Source organism: Larimichthys crocea, chromosome VI (genome assembly GCF_000972845.2).
Source record: "Larimichthys crocea isolate SSNF chromosome VI, L_crocea_2.0, whole genome shotgun sequence".
NCBI lineage: Eukaryota > Metazoa > Chordata > Actinopteri > Sciaenidae > Larimichthys > Larimichthys crocea.
Genome location: NC_040016.1, coordinates 4,111,180 through 4,132,206, shown reverse-complemented (window position 1 = coordinate 4,132,206; position 21,027 = coordinate 4,111,180). Strand labels below are relative to the sequence as shown.

At 40.4% G+C, this 21,027-nt stretch overlaps 1 protein-coding gene across 5 annotated transcripts in view; it reads right to left on the bottom strand.

Moving 5' to 3' along the window:
• Positions 1 to 21,027, bottom strand: part of tafa1b (TAFA chemokine like family member 1b) — a 102,981-nt gene that overhangs the window by 17,464 nt on the left and 64,490 nt on the right. For all 5 annotated transcript variants that reach the window (XR_003462516.1, XM_019255810.2, XM_019255811.2 and 2 more), the window contains exon 3: positions 1,659 to 1,799. Coding sequence is in view for 4 of the 5 variants with exons in the window: in XM_019255810.2 (XP_019111355.1) it covers positions 1,659 to 1,799 (141 nt within the window). In the remaining variant the exon portion in view is untranslated. The remainder of the gene's footprint in view (positions 1 to 1,658; positions 1,800 to 21,027) is intronic.

The following is a 21,027-nucleotide window of genomic DNA, read 5'->3' as shown; positions in this document are numbered from 1 at the left end:
TGTCTCACTAGACTTGTGACTTCCTGTCAGATTTTTTTCTCTTTCCACCGAGCTGCCTCTGCCTGATTGTTTTTCTCAGCTGAGGTAATTCAGGTGCACTAGCCTGGAGCTTCCCTGGCTTGTGTTTATTAGTTATTCATTTTCATCAGCCTGAGCTGCCTTAGGCGATGTGATCTGCAACGTGCGCCCTACTCAGGTGTTCAACAGCCCAACTGGATCATCCTCTATCTCCCATGATGCCCAGCAGTACTGCACTACTGTGTTCTTAATGGTTCAATGTATTTTTATTATTAGAATAGTCACTGAGAGATATCATAGAAAGTTAAAGCAAGTACTTTTGAAATATTGCATTCAAACTTGATGATAATCCGACCCTGGAGCTGTGGTTCAATGTAATGAAGTACATTAATGCAAGTACTACACTTACTACTACACACAGTACAATTTTGAGGTACTTGCACTTTACTTGAGCATTTCCATTTTGTCCTACTTTCACGAGAGTAATTAGATAGGGATTAGGATAGATTTAGTTATGTTGCAAATTTAATACAACATATATTTATAATCTGACTATTATTCTAGTTTGAGCAACACAGGAGTATACAGAGTAATTGAAATTAGCTCCACATTTGTCAGCTGCAACATTAAAGTGATATACACAATAATGCATCAACAATAATATGCATTATAATAACAATATAATAATTTATATCTATATATATATATATATATATATATATTATATATATATATATTATCTATAACTAACCTTATTCATATCCCTCCTCTGCCTCTGTATGTAACATTAATCTATACTTCACATGTCACATAGCTGCAGTTATGCACGGTGAGTTACTGATAAATCTCTTATATAATAATTCTACAAATACATGCATTGTTTGACAATAGTCATACTAAATTCATCAGTAATAGCCGGTGACTTTTAGTGTGCTTACATGCAAAACCTCTTCTCAGAAATCGTCTTCGTCTCATGTCAGTGAGAGTATTTATTTATTTCAATTCAAATACACACTGCATGATTATTTAAATGTTGCCAAATAGAAGTAATATTGTACTATTGTCTCATATGTGTTATATTTATTATTCATCTGACATGACTAGAAACTTAAGCACTGTAGAATTACTATACATTGGAAAAAAACAAACCTTGCTGGCAGAAAAGAACTTCAATACAATGATTGGATACTCAATTGGATGATTATGCAAAACCCTGGATTATGTTAAACTCCGGTTTTCTTTTTACATCCAATCTCTTTCAAATTCTTGCTTTCACTAATATCTGTTGCGTGGTAACTACAGTATGGTTAGGAATAAAGAAAGATTGTAATTATGGCAAATGCAAGTTGCTGGCAAAAGAAAAAAATACGTAGGTTAGGAAAAGGACATGATTACAATCAATAAAAATGTGAATTGTACGTCAAGGAGGCAAGCGCTGGCCTTCTGCATGAAACACACTACATGAACATCAACCACACAGACCTCAGTACTGTTTGTGCGTCCTTACATAGGGCACATTACTTCTTGTGGTGGCATTGGGCTGGGACAACAGGAATTAAAAACAGACATGGACTTTTTTCCTTTTAAAAAGGCATTTGGTAAGAAATTCACAATTTTAAAAACACATAAGACTTGCTCACCATCCACACATGAGGGTTTGTTGCGTGTCGTCCCAGCCACTTTCCCCGGTAAACAGGAGCACTTGACTGTCTGAGAGCGCTCCTCGATACGATTCTTGTTACAGCATCGGTGGGCGGCAATGACCTCACATGTACCTCCCTCTGGAGACAGATACAGACACAGAGGTACACAGTCAGCACATGGGACAGATTAATGGGAAACATGTCACTGAAAATTAACTGAAGCAACCATTCCTGTAACATGAACTGACTATACAGGTGTTTACATTAGAAATCCAAACAAGCCACAATAATGTAAACTGATGATGAAACTGTATCTCACATTGTACAATGTGAAGCATGCTGCAATACAATCATTGGGCACTTCCACTGTAAGTATGTGTAACAAATTGGCCCTAGAGGCATCTCAATTATGTCATCTAATTGCCTCTCATTCAGTGATAGCTGTCCTCACTCCATACCAATCAGCCCATGATAAAGATCACATCATGCACTCGTTTTATATTAATGTGCCTGCCTTTGCATCCTTGATATCTCTCATATGTTGTCAATATGATTAAAAAAAGATTAATCTTTTGTCTACGCTTCTCTAGTGTAGACCTGGCAGACTGGGATGGCTGACATCTTTGAGTCCATGACTGCACCAATACAGTCTTAGTCTACACTACAATAAAGCATTAACTCCAAAGCATAGGTGACACCAGTCAGAGCAAATGCTGTACAATAGGTCTCATTCTGACAAAGGAGGATGTCAAGCAAATTCTGTGGAAAGAGAAGGCGATATGCGCCGATGGCGGTACTGGGTCAAAATAACAATAGGGAGGAATGCCCAGGGGATGGAGAGGGGGTGATGGAGCTGAGGGACATCCTGAAATGAGTAAGACAGACAGAGAGAGAGAGAGCTAGAGGACAAGGTGTGTCTGGCTGCCAGGGACTGGCCATGCCAGTGAGTAATGAGGGAGCCACTGGAAGTGCCCCCTTCACACAATTATAAAGCGTGGGGCTAATGCAGCCAGCGGAGCTGCAGGAGAGAGGCCCTCCATCACCACTCTCCCCTTTCCTTACGCCCCAGGAAAAACTCTTTATCTTCCCTTGACAGCCACCGCAACAGACACCAGCGTCCAACAATTAAACTGGAGCTCATCCCCGGACGGAGAGGAGAGGAGAGGAGAGGAGTGGAGAGGAGTGGAGTGGAGAGGAGAGGAGAGAGGAGAGGAATGGAGAGGGGAGTAGAGGAGTTAAACCTACCCTCTCTAATCTACAGAATGGAGAGAGTGCAGAAAGAAGAGGAGACAACCAAATGCCATCTTGTTTGCGCCTTATTTCTCTCGACCGTGCCGAGTTTTAAAGAGGACATCCTGCTGCGGTGAGAAGATGCATTTGCTTCCACTGGCATGACAACAACCGGTGTGTGTTTCTCTAGCTGGGTTGGCTGTGCAAATGTTTGAAATGGCTCGGGTCATGAATTACGGAACTGAGCTCCCAGCAGCCTCGACAAGTTTGGCAACAGTTTTCTTCTCCCATTCCCATCAATGTCTGCCGTGGCCAGACCAAAGGCCGCCGAGTCCTGGATTAAAAGGCAAACATTTGCAGTCCTACTGGACCGTGCTGTCGTGCAGTATTAATGTCACTCTCTCAGCGCTTGTTGTTAGATATTTCTGGGCAGGAGGAGGCAGAACACAGACTATAAAAGTGAGGAGAAAATTCCCTTGAGTGTGCTAAAACCCCAAACCTCACAATGTGTTGGCTTGTTGAATATTTTACCGACAGCTTCCTGACCTGCAGACTTGCTTTCAAGTCAAAGCAGATCTCTGAATAAGTGAGGACTTTATGTTGCATCACAGAATACTGAATTGGGTTGAATCCCATCAGCTAGCTTCAGTGCCTTATTTGCAGGATCGCACTACAGAGTTGTAACCAGCAAACAAGGGACAAAAACAAAAGGAACAATTCCTTCATCCGATTCTGTTCTCTGACTTTTAAATTAATTTGCTTACTTGGATTTAAATTACACAAGAAAGTTTGTGTCCACAAACTGATTATCATTGCAATACTGTTAGACTTGGAGAACAAGGTAATGAGCAAGCTCTCAAAAAACATGAGCAGCAACATTGGTTCTACTGTAACACATAATAGTACACATTCAGGGCTAGCAACACAACATACATCAGTCATAAATGAGGTTGGGGGTACAGAGAACCTGTGTCAGTCTTGGCATTAGGGCATCAGCAGAGTTGATGTTACTAGTTAGCTTGTAGCCATACAGAGAAATCAATGAGCCAATGATTCATGTGCAATACAAAACAGAATATACAGTATAAAAAATGCTATGTCAAAGCTGATTCAAGTGCAACTTCATCTGTTGAAGGAACCTTCTGGAGACATGATTATATGAATCATAAGTCTGACAATAGGAGGAAGCCTGCAACATAGAAAAGGCTGCATGATATGACTTACTTTCAACACGAAGACAACACGACGTGAGAATTTGCCCAAACAGAACTATCAAAACATTAAATCACATTATATTTATATAGTAAAGCAAGATCACTTCTGAAATTATAATGTTTCAAAACAAAAGCAGAACAATGATAATCTAGATCAAGCAAGTATTGAATGTCTGCCAGGTGATTTTCAGTCTGGACTGAGAGAAATGAAAACCTATTGCTGGCCTTCAGGTACATTCAATGATTTACTGTACAAAAATATGGCATGATTTGCTACATGATCATCAGTAGTACTTGGTTTGTGGGACTTAATCTTGTAAAAATGCTGATTTGGAGGAAACAATGATCTTTCAGTGGAACACTGTAGTGTTTGTTCTGTTTGTTTTCTGAATGAATACAATTCACCTGAACAGAACATATTTTAATTATTATGAACAGTAACATGATTATTCGTATTTTTGCCATCAGAATACAATATCATCATCATAACACACAGTGTGTGTGTGTGTGTGTGTGTGTGTGTGTGTGTCTATATCAGCCACAGGGCAAGGTCCAGCCATCAGCCAGGTGGACATTAGGCATGATCACTATGAACCATCTGGTATGTGGAGGAGAGAGCAGTGTAAATGACTTCACGATGACTCTACTGGGCCAGTCATGAGAGCCACTTAGACGACAAATGGCCACTTGGACCAGACATAATCTCATTCAGGTAGTTGGTGGAGTAAATGACCGTCCGTTATCTGTGTCTGAGTTTGTGTGTGCATATCTGTGCCCACATCAGTTTGTTTGTGTATTGCTGCAGATGATATTTCTTACTATTCCATATCTTCAGCTGAAATGCTCCAGTACAGAACAGTAACCGCATTATGGTGCAATATAGTATTACAACAATTTGAGACATGACTGCAGGTTGTGATGGATGTAGTGCTTGCAGCCTGTCAAGCAACTAAAGGGGTTAAACCAACCTGCTAAGATGGAGTGGGTGGCTTTGCACTCTAGCCTTTGGTGAGGGGAGGTGAAGGGCATCGATGGGACCACTGACTGGTCATTTTTCTCCTGGCGGCCCACAGTGACAGCAGCCATTAAATGACTGGACGAGGTGATTATGTTTAAGGAAATCAATGCTTCATTGTTTTCAGCTTAGCCCAACGGCTAATTAGGAGCTGTTAATGAGGTAAGGTTGTAAAATGTGAAGATAAATGGAGAAGAAGAAATGGGAGCTCAAGACAAAAAGCTATACTTCATAAGATTGTTTTCTGCAGGGAACTGAGAGTTTGTGATTTGTAGACTGGGGTAATTTACAGATATAACCTTTTACACTTACATTGCCTTGAATATAAGATGATATACTGTACATGCATTTTCTGGTAATTACACTGGAAAAAGTCTTATATTCAAGGACAATACCATGTTGGTAGCAATAGTGTTATATTGTGGGTTGTTTGTAACATGAATGTTGCAAGTCTAACATTTTTAAGTCAGTTTATAGCATGCTTTTTGAGTTCGTCAGCCCTAAAATAAGTGTTTCATTAGACCACTTTAGTCTACAGGAATTCTGAAGGCTTGCACTTTGCTGCCAATGATCGATCACTAAGAGCGACAACACACAACCGATGATGGGCTGCATTATTTGTGTGTATAAACTCAAGGTCACAGTTACAAACCCATGACAAGTTATCCAACCAAACACTCCAGACTCACAGGAATGAAAGTGAGTGTCAGTTTCTTTTTTTTTATGTGACTGACAAAGAATGTACTCTACTGGCAACTGATTTTCTTCACATCTGCTGTATATATTTTTTTGACACAAAAATAAATGCAAGTGCTGGTGAAATGTCACCACAAACAAACAAACAAACAAACAAAAATACTATACCCTGTCTCAGCTTCAGCATCAACAACTATAATCTATGTAGAGTGGCCAAGAGTAGTAATCACTGGCTCACCATCAGCAAACATTTCTGTCACCTCCCCTCTCTCTCTCCTCACACGGCTACAGTTATTAAGTAATGACATATGGCCGAGGGAAGGAACACAGCAGCCGGGAAAACCTAAGCTTCTCAAGGACTCGTCATGACAACTTAATCAGTGCGGACTCGGGTGAAAATGAGCCGTTTCCGCCAGCGTACTGAAGTGCCTGTTTTGTTTTGCCAGACAGGCAGCTGCTGCATCAACCACAGTCCATCTTTCTTCACAAGTCCTCCCTTTCTGTGAGGTTGTTGCTGTTCCCCAGTGTTTTAGTCTAACTGACAGCTATACACTGTCTTAGTACTTATAATTGTCAATTTACATCTCAGGTGGCAACAGGAATTATGGTTCCCATTGTCAGTAAATAAATGTAGATGTGTTGAGCTAGAAATGTAAATGTGACACTTGGTTCTTAGTCAAGAAGCAGAGTGAGAGCTGAATTTCAAATTATTTCTGAAAGTGATGCATATTTGGAAGACAAACTGAGACTCTCGCAGTAGCCAAATGCCTTTTTACAAGTGAACAAAGTTACTTTGTACTGTGTGCCAGAGAAGTCAATTCAAACCCCAACAAAATTTTATTAAGCAATAGAAAATTTATAGAGTTGTTTTTTTCTGTCAACTTTTCTTCTCTCTGAAATCATGCATAATGGATAATGACCCTTTTTGTATGACTTGTGATGCACAGTTTTAGACATAAAAAATGAATCTGATTGAAAAGTTGCCAGATATGTTGAAAATTTAAAAATGCTTTATTCTGTCTGTCACAATTAGTTTTATGTTCTTTAGATTTGAGGGGAAGAAAAAGGAGGATATTAATGATATGTTTCAAGAAGTAAAGGCATCAAAGTGTCTGTGGGCCAGCTATCCCACTGCATATATGTTTAATGACGCTCATTAGAATTTAACTTTTCATTACTTAAACATCAAGTTGGAACTCCATGAACACACATCCTGATTACTCAGGATAATGTTTAAACACGCTACAAAGCACTGTCAAGTGGATTCTAAATGGAGGCCTTAGAGGCACAGCCAGAGAACAACTTTTTATGTCCTTCCTCTTGGCAACTGATATGGTTTATATTTTTTTATCAGAAATTACACAACCCTCATTTACTGCTCAAACTCCTCTACTTCTGTAACTGTCCCAGTTAAAATGAATAGCGTGTGAAGAGAAATCCCTGGGAGGAGTGGAATTAGAACTTACTGCTATATTTTCATGACGAAGCTCTGCTAAGGCTCCCTGAATCACACCTCATGGAGTATGAAGGAGATGTGTGAAGTCGCGAGAGAGAGAGACAGTGACTCTGTGCACAGTGCATATTTATGCGTATGTGCCACATTAGAGCTATGCTGTTATGCATGTCAGTGACTGGTGGTGTTAACATGGACACTGACTGTGTAATACACATAAGGAAGAGTCCTTTGTTGGTAAAAGCATAAAAAAAGACACCATTCCTGTTATGGTTTGGACATGGAGTACTTCTTTGCAGCGCTGGAGTTCTTCAGGTCTTTGAGAGTAAATCGACTTGAGCCCCAGCCACTTCTCACTCTGAAGCCCTTTCCAAGAGAGCTGACGCTCGCCAATGAATAATAAAAAGAAGGTAGCCTCAAGGAGGAGGGCTACCACAGAAGCTGCAGCATTCACCACTAAACGCATCTAAAGAAGAAGTGGGAGGAACGCAAGCTCTGGGATGTTTTGTCTCCAAGAATAACAAACAAATTAATCTCAGGCATTGTTAACCATTGTTTATCCAATCTAAAAACCTTCTGACCCACATGTCACGGATGCAGCGGTGCTACAGTGGATCCCCTGTTGATCAAGTGCCCATCAGCACCATCCCTGCTGCAGTGATCCGTATGGTTTGTCTGACCTCAGCCAGAGTGAAGGCTTCAGGCTGGTTTCTCACTGACCCTTCTGTGGCCTGGATTTCTCTTTCCTCCTGAGGCAGCATCACCCCACAGTAATGGGAGTACACAAACAAGTGGACACAGGAGCTATAGTAGTGCCTGGAGCTACCATAAACCTGAGGAAGGGAGGGAGGAGGGGAGGGGAGGGAAGTGGGGGAGGGGGAGGGAAAGACAGAGCTCAAGCTGACTGACAGGAACCACTGACCCAGCTATACTGGAGTCACACAAATCAATGTTGTTTTTTTCCCCTCTCTGCTGGAATGGCTTACTTCTGAATCGAGCTATCGTCTCACAGAATACTGAATACTACTTGACAGTGAGTCCAACAGAAACCTACTATGAATGGGTTTGATAAATGAGGGGTAAGCCAGGAAAAAAACAGACATAAAAAGAAAAATCTTAGTATGCACCTTGCAGTAAAACAGATTTTCTTCGTGCACAGGTACATGGAAATAGCTTCCAGTTTACCGAATAGGAGAAGTATGTAGTGCAGCAATAGCACCATTGGTGGTAATAGTCTTGACATCTTTAATAGGTAATTCCATTAGTACGACTAAGAGATGCAAGGTTCTGCTGGCCACGGCCCTGGTCGATTCTTAATCACCTGTATGGGTTTCCTCTCGTGGGCCTGTATGACTCCAATGCTCACATCTTTATGGTTATTAAAGTTAACGATTGCTGCGTGCCTCATTTACCAAGGCTCTATCAATACCAGTTCAGTACCATGAAATTACCTCAGTCCAGAGGGAGCAGCGTGACAAACCGGATTAAGATGGGTTCTGTAATGCCCTGGCATATATAACTCTCCGTGTCATGGACTCAGCCCGCTGCAAGAAGACCCACTGCCAAGCTCGAGCCCAGTGAAGGGAGGGCTACTACAGGGGCTGCTGACAACCATTATAGCTTAAATGTCAATTCAAGCTTTTATTACCCACATGGCTGTTCAGAAAAGTGATGAAAGCTAATGGCTGGCAGGTAAAAAAGCAAAAATACAAACACAGCTTTGGAGAAAACACATTAAAAGTTCTCAGAAGTTACCTCAGAGACGAATGGAAAAAGGGGGGTGATTATGGTAAATATATGCAGGATGTAACCTACTTCTGTAGTCTTTCAGGTGTAAGGATAACTTTGTTGGATACTCTTTTATGCGCATGGCAGTTATATTTTGTATGGAGAAGGACTTCATTGCATTGTAAATGTGGTATCAAAATAAAAAGCTGCAGTAAAGGGGAGAGATGGCTCGTGTCCCTTCACTTACATCCTGCTTATCTTATTTCCACGACAGGAGGGTGAAGCCAAAAATAGTGTAGTGCAGTGCCAGAAACACTATTATACAGAATTTACTATGTGCTGTCATGGTCATATAAAGAGGCACATTAGATAAAGTCAGCAAACTTCTATTTATGACTTCTTGTTTCTTACTTTACTCCTCTCTTCTGCTGCGTGTCTCTGCGTGTCATTACAAACCAACACAACCATCGGATTCAAGCATGCAGGTGTGGCCGCACCTCTCTGTGTTTTACTGCACACCGCAGTACGGTTGGCAGTACCTGACCTCTATCCAATGTCCATATGACACAGGTCACTGCTCACTCTAAATGAGAGTTGGATGGTGAAATGAGAAACTAAATTGTCCATTCAAAATCACAAAACTGCCTTTTTGAACGGCACCATAGAGCAGTGTTCAAAAAAGTGGTTCCTTGGTAGAAAACAATTGAGAGCCCTGGAAAATGGCCTGAATACCGACCATGCATTTCAGTTCACCTATTCTGAGAAAAAAAGAAAAAAAATTTAAAAATAGCCATTTTCAGGACATTTCCCCCCATGTCCTGAAAATGGCTAAAAATAAAGTTATAAAATTCTATATAGGCTTGTCTAGTGCACCACATTAGAGCTTCTGCCTGGTCGAAGGTCTGTTTTGAATATTGTCTGACATACACTGACACAGTGGAGGAGGAGTGATGGAGAGAACGCGGTGGCTGTCTCAACCAGCGATCACGTCATGCCGGGGCTTCTGCGTGTGGGGTCTGGAACGACATGTCGCTCTAGGTTCAGGCGAGGGCTGCCTGGATTACACACAATGCATTATCTAATATACATAATGCATCAGCAGGCACTTAACATCAAATTATGGATGCATGCAAAAATTCCAGAGTACTGTATGAAAAGAAAGGGCACTTTGCTGTGAAAATAATCTGCCCACTTTCTGTAAAGCTGAGCATCAGGGAGTTGCATAGTTTTGCAATACTGGGCCTCATATGCAATAAATGTTAATAGGCTCAAATCCCTCTCATTAGAATGTTTACATGTTTTAATGCTGCCTTTTAGCATTAAGGCAGTTGGTTACATCTCACTGTGTCTAATGTTCTCTCTTTATTCATTTATTTATTTATTTTATTGTAAACACTTGCATGCACAAAGAGCATTTTATACGCACATGTGTTGTACAAACACATAACTCCAGGCTGTTAGTGGAAATTTGACTAGAAAGCTGTGAAAAGTCAACCTGTTTTGTCATGCATCTGATTGAGCCAAAGCAGACTGGTCCCCAGCATGTACAATGTGCTTTGCCTCACTAATACATATTCTACAGATGTGTCGAAAGTCTAAGATCTATTAATGAAAGCTTGCAGCTCTTTCAGGTGTTCTGCAACTCACTGTCTGTATTATCTATTTAGGTCCAATATCATTTCCTGACATATACATGACATTTTTTCCAATAGGTGCCTTATTAAAATGGATATTTGCTTTTAAATGACACATTCGTGAGATGATAATTGTATGGCAGAGCATTGATCACTTTCCCAAGAAAAATCAATGTGCTAAACACTTAGCTCCAGGTTGACAATGCAGAGTAACGATGTCAGATGTGGCATTTAGCAGCTGACCTTGTTCTCGGTAGCGGCAAGGACAAGAATGTTTTGAGGACTATGAAGAAGACAGCGGCATGAAGCTGTCATAAAAAGCTATAATTCATCATGACTAAAGACGTTTTATTTAAATTGATCAGGTCACAGTCAATTTTTCATACCTGCTTATCATATGATAGGTCATGCACTAAAAATAAAAAAAAAGAATCACATTTTTCATCAAAAGAAGGGCACAAGAGTTATTTAACTGAGATAAAATGTGTCATTAGGTTACCCTAATTTCATTGGTGGGTATTTTTCTGAATAAAAATCTGTAGCTCTCACTTTTGCCATTTCATATAGAGTACATACTTTGAAATGCAAAATTACAATTTACTGCATTCTTCTATATGTATTAACATTATGTGTGTACAAATGAGTGTGACACTATGAATGCATTTAAGGCCAGATGGTCAGAAAATGTGGGAGCCTGTATTTAAAGAGTTCTTGCATCTCGTTCCTTTTTATGACAGCCGGCTTCTTCTTCATCACCCAAAGGCCTTCGAGTGTGGCCTTCCAACGTGATCGGCACAGACTAGTACAAACAAGTTCAACACAAGTTTCCAGCAAAAGAAGCATGACAAAAAGGGGACTCTTCACATACATTCCCAACACATGATTAAATGTAATTGTAGCAAACAATTGTGTAGAAAATGATTCAATGAAAGGAGTCTTCGGCGTTATTTCTCCACGTCCTCAATGGTATTTCTTTACTGAAGAGACTAATTATCCTCCTTATAAAGCATCACAGATACCTTTAGAGACAGGTCCCCAGTCCTATCAGACACCATAATGGAAGCTATTGAAAATACAGCACAGTACACAATGCGCAACAGATTAACTATGGGCCAAATAGACATCGGACAATGATAATCTATTTTTGTGTCACGGAGCACTAAAATGGGTTTTCAACCTATTTCTCTACCTGTGGGAAGGAATCATAGCTATGACAAATGACTATAAGCGAGATGAGGGATGGTTGGGGGGCGGATCGGTGGGGGTAAGAGTGAGAGGAGAAGGGGAGCGTAGTTATTTGCAGACTCTAAAATCGGAACAATATGAGAACTGGAACACAATTTGGCATCAGATTACTCACAGCGATATCCATCAAAACACACGATTCAGTCACTCAATATCATTACTGTCAGCCTGATAAGCTTTTAAGCTGGAGATAACATCTTGATGTGGTAACACAAGTGGGAGAAGAGTCTCAGTCTCATCTGTTTCTATTGTTGAGGCCACAACAGAGAAAAATGAACCACGTACCAAAGCAATGAGATGTGAGATGATTCATTACAAAAAAAATGATTGACGAGTTTGTTATTAACAAGCCACTGCTCACATCCCTGCGGAGATGAGAACAACAAACTTTCCCCACTTTTGACATCTCTTTGAATCATTACTTAAGTGCTTGTTAAGTATATTGTATTACACGAATCATACTTTCTCTGTGTGCAGAGACAATATTGCAATCAAAGATTTTTAAGCATCCTGTGACTTCTTACCAAACTAAGTAACATTGGGACCAAACTGAATTGGCTTGCTGGCTTGCTGCAATGTTGGAACTCTGTGAAAGAAACTTTCCCAACTTTCACTCTTCTCTTTTGACTGAGAGTGATTACTTCATCTTCCATAGAGATCCTCCACGAGAAAAGGAATCAATCATGAATTGAAATATGCCACGATTCAGTCACAGAAAATATCCCCCATCTAAGAGATTAAATATCAGTCGTAATGAATGACACAGACTCTTGTAGTCATTAATTATAAAGATTAGAATCATGACTTTGTTTTGAACTCGTGCCCACTCTGATTCTCAAGGTCATTCTCTCTTATAAGCAGACCTACTTACAGAGATAGACTGAATTAAATGTTTAAAAATAGTTTTCCAGGCACTCTTCTCTTGCCTTCAAACTCACTTATGAAAAGTTACGGTGACAAGGCAACCAAATGATTGAAATTTTAGAGTCTTGTATCAACATTAGCACCCAATATTCACATACAGTGCGTGTACCTTGGGTATTATATTGTCTCGTAACTGTGAAAGCCTTAAGTAGAAATGAAATGAAAACCTGAATCTCCTCATCAGTCTTGCCTCTACATACCTGTAAATTTGATCTGTGCCACCAGGGTGGACTGTGAAATCATGTGGCTGCACATCAAAGTGTGACTGAACTCAGTGTGCATACTAATGCAAGAGCAATGCATGCACTGAGCTCTGTGATGGAGAGAGAGTGAGCGAAGAGGGAGCTGGAGAGAGCAAGAAAACAACCAGAGAAAATCTCCCTTCAAAGAAAAAATAAATATATTGGAAAAACTGAATTGTGTTGACATTTAGTGAATATTTTATCCAGGAGAAAAATAAGGTTAAACACAATTTTCAGGTACATCTTAACTACTTTTCCATGCTGATATCTACCTTTCATCCACAGATTGTACTTTTAAAAAAGTACAAGCACCCCAAACCCATCGACTCGGGGAGAGATATGGCTGGTGTGGTGCCAAAAGCAGCAGTCACCACGTGTATTCTCTTTATCCATCATATGCGCTGCATCATTTCCCTGGTCATTGCCTGTGTACTAGTGGTGCTCCAAGTCGTGACTGTGGGATCAGAGCTAGGAGATAAGTGATTGTCTCTTGGCAGATGGACGAGCTGCCTCGACAGGCAATGAAGAAAGGAGCCTGTGCAAAGCACTTCAGTAGAGGCTCTCCTTATTTCTCTCTGTTCCGTCACCCTCCATCCATCCATCGCTCTCCAAGGTAGGTCAAAAGAAAGATCCTGCTTGGCAGCTCATTCCTCACTCTGATGAAGCCGCTTGTTAGAGACTCATCAACTCCTCTCTGTGTCTCACACGCACACGCATGCCACAGCGCTATCTTTCAGTCTAATACTTGTCGTAGAATGTCTCCATTTCACTTTTCTTGCTGCCTGCCTTCCTTACCTTCTTGTGTGTGTGTGTGTCTCTTTCTCTCATTAAAGACATCTCTAACAATGAAGTGTATGAGGGACGTATAGCATCTGACCGGACTGAACTGTGATGTGTTCAAAGCAGGCAGGTTGCACCATGCGTGGGCTCTCATTACCCCAGGTCATTGACCAGAGGTCATCGAGGCTCAGTGGTCCCACTGGCTGGCAGCTGTTTCAATAAAAATATACCTTTACCCTAAAAAAAGAAAAGAAAAGTGTCTTGGGTGTACACACACACACATAACATACCTACACACACACATTAAACTCTCAAAATTGTCCTTACAAGTTCTGTTAATCATTGCAATTAGTTCTGTCATACAAAGAAAGTACTCAGCACAGCATAAGTAAATGCTCCTAAGTGGGAACTAATGGAGTTGTAGTGGTTGAATTTTGCTTGACACTGGTGCAAAGAACTGGGTTTTGATTAATTTCATCATGGGATAATTTGTACATTCATTTTCATATTATTGCACTGAACTGTCAACACCTATGCACTCTAAACGGAAGAAAATGCAATAACTGTATTTGCCAGCTGTTTCTCGCACACAAATTAAATTAGAGCGCAGCTCTCAAGGCTCAGCAACAGATGGCTGATCGAGAGGCGAGTAAATCCCCAGTAGTTACTGTACTATGACACTTCTATGTTTATCTTTACAGACTTATCTGGAAGAGCTCTATTATTTATCCATTTTCACAACTGACAACTTTGTAACGGTAAACCGCTGTATGATTTAAACCAGACAGACTCATTCAGCGGCATACAATGGCAGCTTGTTTAAATGTGTTTTAAAGGTCTCCTATCTTTCATTGTCAGAGTTGCTGTTGCTGAGGCAGATGCCAACTCTATTCAAGATAGAAATGTCTTCAGACCCGCCTGCTCTCTTTAGAATTTAATTAATCACCTTCAGATTTGGCATGTGCCCTTCTGCAAATAGTGCTGATTTCTGTTTATGTCACATGTAAAGTCTGGCACGCCCTCTCTGGCCTACACACCTCTGCTGGCATCATCAGCTGGAGGGCTCTGATAAGGCGGAGGAACACGGTAAGACACAGACTGTGATGTATTCTCAAGTCTAGTTTCTAACCTGGGAACCCTTGAGGGTCGCATTCTGAATGCACAGTGCCTAGCCTCAGCGCATTGCAGCACAGAAGCTCTTCTCTTACAGACAAAGCCTATGGGAGGGAGAAAAAGGCAGACACATTTTGATATTTAACTGGTTTCATAAGAAGTGGGTCTTATTTGTCATTTTTTATGGACATAATTTCCTTCTGTCTTAATTTGTTGTAATGATGTAACAGGATACAAAGTTGTCAAGGCCAAATCGATAAAAATAAGTAAAAAATAATACAACTCAAGTTGTAATAAACATGATTGTCTATTAAAAAAGGCAGAAGTGCCCTATTTTTTCAGCAGGCCAGCTTGTTGACCTTTGGCTTTTCTCCTGCTTACCAAATGGGCAGCAAAGATGGCCAAAATGTTTAAAATGTATATAAATGAATCCCTCTCCAAACAGCAAACAAACAACAAATAGATGCCTTTAAATCAGTACGAAAAAATAAACAATGAGTGTGTTCAAGGACATCAGCTTCATCAACATTTTTCTTACTTACTTCTATAATCATTGTAAAAAAACAAAAAAACACAATACACCATCTGCTTCTGGCTGCAGATTTGTAATCCTGTGTGTTCACATCCAGAAAACAATATGATTTCCCAAAGAATTGTCTCTTCATTTTTTGATTGTTGATTGTTATTGTTGTCATGCTTTCCTGTGATTGGCACAGCTGTTTCAGAAACCAGTGATGTGACTGGCTGAGAGTTTTCTAATTAGCACTGTAGCATGATAAACAAAGTACAGCTGAGGGCAAATCCACCCATTTTGCTTTCATGTGGTCATAAGCTAAAGGGCTGGACAAATTTAAATATTGGCCTGATCATGGTGCCACATGAAATGACTTTGGATTCACCAAAGTGATGTTCATGGAAGTAGGAAATACAACCAATAGATAAAGTTGAACCAAAAGTGGTGAACCAACTGACAGCACTGTTAGCATGGCTGAAGCATTTGCAGGTTGCAGCAGTTTGCATGTGAAGATGCTGGTTTTCTGTTTTTCAGTTAAGTTAGACAAATACGGAATCCTTAAATAAGGATACAACTTTGAACTGGAATTTGGTGTCTGAATTTGGTGTCTGGATCAATTTGTCATAATTATTGACTATTGTATAAACATTTAATCGGTTAAGTGATTCATTAGTCCTAAAAGTAATCAAGAGATTAATCTTTGATGGAAATAATCCTCAAATGCAGCCCTATGAGAGCAGCAGATGAAAAGGATGAAAAGACATGGAGGAACAGGAAGTCAGATAAAAAGACAGATGGAACAGGTTGCCAGCCAGCAAGCTCACCGTACTGTTGTCTCCTCGTATAACTCATCACAAGCCACATCCCCTTTTTTCTCCTTTCTTCATCAAGACTAGGTCTCTCACTGACCTTGTCACAAGATTTAACTAAAACTTTTCTTAGAGGACACAGTTTAACAAAACTTTTCCACGGTATTTATTTGCTCCTCTTTTCAGAGAATAAACAGGAATATGGGTCAGCCCTGCTGCAACACCTGAAGACTTTCAATTGCACAACTATTGATGCACAATCTGGCTGCAAAGAGGCCCCTTGAAAATCTCTTTAATCATTATCACTACCCCAGATCAAAACTTTAGGGAAACCATTAGATTTTTCATACAAGTGCAATTAAACAGAAGGCAGGACTTGTGCTTCCCGCAACACTGACATAATGAGGAGAGACAACAGGGAGGCATGAAAAACCCAGAGATTCATAAAGTCACCTGTCAGCTCTCTCCTTAAACACCTTTAAACACATCAGTCTTGTCATGCACTTTAGGAACACTGCAGCCTTGGAAATGACAAAGTTTCCTCATCGAAGTGGATACACAGCTCTTGAAGGACACTTGGAAAGTTAACCACACAGAAATTTCTCAACTCAGCCAACCAAGGCTTGAAACTATTGATGAGTGCATATACTGTAATGTATTGTACTGTGCATTCGTAACAGTCATATATGACTCAGTGCTCAGTGTAGGTCTTGCATCAGCTATGCCTCTCGAAGTTATGCAGTCCCGTGCAATTTACTTTGCAGTGTCTCTGAGCAAGAGCTCTGTTAAATCAGAATGCCTTGTCATATTATAAGGCATTCTCCATTATGTTGGAAGGCATATGGATGAGCTAATTAGGAATGCTCTGTTCTTTGCCACAAAGGGCTGGCTCTCTGCTCTGGGCCACTGACTACAAAAGCCAGGTAATGAGCCGAGCTAGTGACATAGGAGCCCCTGTATGCTGCTACCGGGGACACCCAGCAAAGACCTCCATACTGGAGACGAGTTCCTTCAACACGCGCAGCAGCATGCGGTATGAGGTGTGCCACGCTGCTGCCCCCACAGCAAAGCACTGTTCATTCAGTGTTAATGAATCAATCAATTTCTCCTAGATAAATCACAGTGAACGCCTCACAACGGCCTACTGTCACCATGATGAATTCCTTCATTTCATGTAATAAGCTGGCTGGGAAGTGATTTATCCCTGGTGCGCAGGCGGATATATACAGCAGTGGACAGAAGCGAGAGATACAAAATGAAGCGTAATATGTCATTGAAATATTTCCCATGCAGTCAGTGAATAAGGCTGAGCCGCAGGAGAAAAGCTTAAGTCCAAAATCCAGTCGATACCAAAAAGGTTTCACCCAAACTGTGGTTGAAGCCAGTTGGTCTTATGTTGCACGAAGGTTTCTTTGAGCTGCTGTGGGCTGAACCACATTTCCGGACAACACCATATCGCTCTCTGACATTTGGCTTGAATTATGCACTGAGCCTTTTCAAGGCTCCTGTTCTCTCTACTCCTTATATTACAGAATAAGACCAGGATAAGTGGGAGTAAGAACTACATTCTAATGCTATTGATTGCCTATGCTCTGCCCTTGTTCAGGGCCAAGATTAAGAGCTGTTGTGATTTTTTTTTTTTAAATGCAGCCCTCCTCTCTGGCTAAGCAGGAGACGCTGCGTGCTAATCAATTTAAACCACTTCTGAGCTCAAAGCATCACACATAACAATCCCCTCCCAGTTTGTGTAGAGGAATTGATGTGGGTGTTATGGTTTTGTGCTGATCCCTCTTAAGTGATGCTATTACTAGAGTGATGTCCACCTGTCAATTGACCCACACAACTTTAAATCCATCAACAGCAGAGCAAATAAGTGAGCATCAGTTTTACTTTATGTTTCTTACTTTTTTTAAACTAGAGAATTCATTTTCTATACATTGAAGTGATATTTGCAAATAAAAAAAATAAAATCAAATTCAAATAAGGGAATTGAAATGACGAGAATTAAAGTGAGTCTACCAACTAATGGATAATTCTGAAAGGATAAAAATGCCTATATCCATAATCATCCATTATATTTACATTAACACTGCTAAAAGATTTCTATTAACCAAACTCTATTGATGTTTCCATTTGTTGAAATAGGAAAAGGCTCTTGGCATTGTTCTGTGGAATCTATAATAGCAAAAGTCATTTTTTCACACTTTTCTGCAGAGTGTGATAATTGGAATTGAGACATTTGGTAACACGCAGTCAGTAAATGAAAATAAGATTACACAGTGAGTGGCACTTTGAAAAGATGGTCTGGAAACCTAACCCTGACAAATCTATTTCAGTTAAGCTGTTATACAAGGATCCTTTGTGCACGTCTATCAGATGAAAGCATACCAAACAACCCATGCTGCAGTCTTGTCTGCATGTTGCTAAAAATACTGTTTTAAATAGACATCTCTTTCATAAAAGTAACAACTTTTTTGATTCCTCCTTACCCAGAACTCAAAGTTCACATAGAAAATACTCACTCACGACCACATAAGTGCCCCCAAATTAGCCCCCGAAGAGGCGTCTAGCCCTCCACCTCGTCATTATCACCATCTTAATGGTGCTATCTGATAATTAATTAAAAATAAATGAGATATTCTCTGAACTTATGGGCTGTAGAAATCGAAAGGTGATGTAGAAGGCTGTGCTTTAACGACTTAGGCAGGGTGATAATTAAGAAGCTGTCACCGTTTGTTACCTTGTCATTGTATGTGTGCGTGTTTGACTGTGCATGTCTGCATGTGTGAGCATGTGTGTGCGAATGGATCCAAGCCCCTTAATCTCTTAATATGCGTCTGAGGTCTCATTTGAGTTCAAAAGTCACCATTTAATTATACCGCAGCAAACACTTAATTTTCAATTATGATGGCGCTGGGGAGCTAACCTTGAAAAAGGACGACTCAGAGACAGGCGGATGAGGCCGCCTTCTAACCTTTTCAGAGATGGTTTTCATTTTTTTTGAAACACTGGGAGTTTGTCTGTGTGGTTGATTTGCATTGCACTGTGGCATAATAAAGGTCTTGTGCTGGTGACCCTTTTTAGTTCTGACTTAGGGGTCATGTTGCAGGGATAAGCTCTAGCTGCAAAGAAATCGGTCTGTGCACCGGGGCAATTAGCACACACAGTTACACACAGGTGCTTCCTTGACACAAACATGTTTGTTAGAGAGACAAAAATGCTTGTTTTTAGTAAGACCACGTCATATGTGACTACTCCATGCAGAAAACTGAGTGGTGAACAGAAAAAATAAAGATTTTGGAGCAAGAAGTGCTGACACACAGCATAAAAGAAACAGGGTCACGACACAGTGGGAGTGACTTTTGTTTGAGTCATTATTCAAAACATAATTTTCACCATAGGAGGTCACCTGTAGTGGTGAAACTGATATTCAATTATAATGTTTCATGATTTAATTGAAATCAAAGGAATTGAAAAAACTACCAAGTGGCAGGTTTGACAATGCATCTTTAATTTCACCTCAGTCCAGGGGCTACGAACCACCATTAGCAGAAACATTAACGTCCAAAAGGCTGAAAAGTGGCACTCTGTCTTGAGGTTTTGACTTCAATATAGAGCTGTGATGTTTAGAAAATTTCTCCAGAAAAAATGAGGCTAGCATTATGCAAAATTGCCCATTTTATGTTGCCTGAAATCTTCTCAGAGTGGCAGCCAATAGACAGCACTCGGCAGGATGCTTTCCTCCAAGCAGTTGGCATCGCTGAGTCCAAGCAGGGGGACAGTCTCACAACACAATGAGTGATGAAATGGCTCCCAAAACCAAGCTCACTGCCTCGTTCACTTTCCCTCTTCCTTCTTGTCTGTTCCTCTCTCACTTGCTCTCTCTTAAACACTCCACTTAAACTGAAAGCTTCCCTTGTTCTCGGTATAGATGAGCGGATGCAGGTTGAAAGACATTTCTTTTTTCTTCATCTCACTGAGAAAATGAGCCCGCTGCTGGCGTTAGTAGCAACAAGGATTTTACAGCTTTCTTCTATTGAGAGCAGGTACAGTATGTGAGTGCCAGTTCTCAACATTTCCATTTTGCCAGACATAAAGATGCCCCCCTACATTCTTTTTTCTCTTGCAGCACCACCAAAAACTGTTGCCTATCCTGATCGACTGTTACTGCCAAAGAAGAAGCAAAAAAAAAAGAAGAAAAATAAGAGAGTGAGGCTGGGAAAAAGGATATGGAAACTTTTTTACTGTTGATTGCAATTTCCTCTCCTCTTTGTTCGATTCAATTGCTCCTCATTTATCAGGCAAAACTACCTGCCAAACAGGAGAAAAAATACAATAACTAAATCCCCACAGAGATACAGAGGGTGGAAGAAGAGGAGGAGGGAGGGAGAAAGAAAGAAAGAAAGAAAGAAAGAAAGAAAGAAAGAAAGAAAGAAAGAAAGACCCATTTCATTGCCTGACTCACTTTTGTCACAACTGGACACAATCTGTTTCTCTCTCTTTGCTCTTTCAATAACTCCCACACTCAAACACCTACACTCGTTCTAAGGTGACATCTGCCTGCATCATAAATGCAACCCGCACAGAGACAGGAAAATAACAATGGTCAATGATGTTGACTAAGATTTAGTATTTTCAGGCTCCGAAAATAACAACCGACACAAGGTGGGTGCATTTATTTACGACATAATGTATGAAAACATGCATATTTATGATTTTCTTTGGTAAAAATAATACATAATTCATCTGCCTTAAACAAAAGCTTCAAA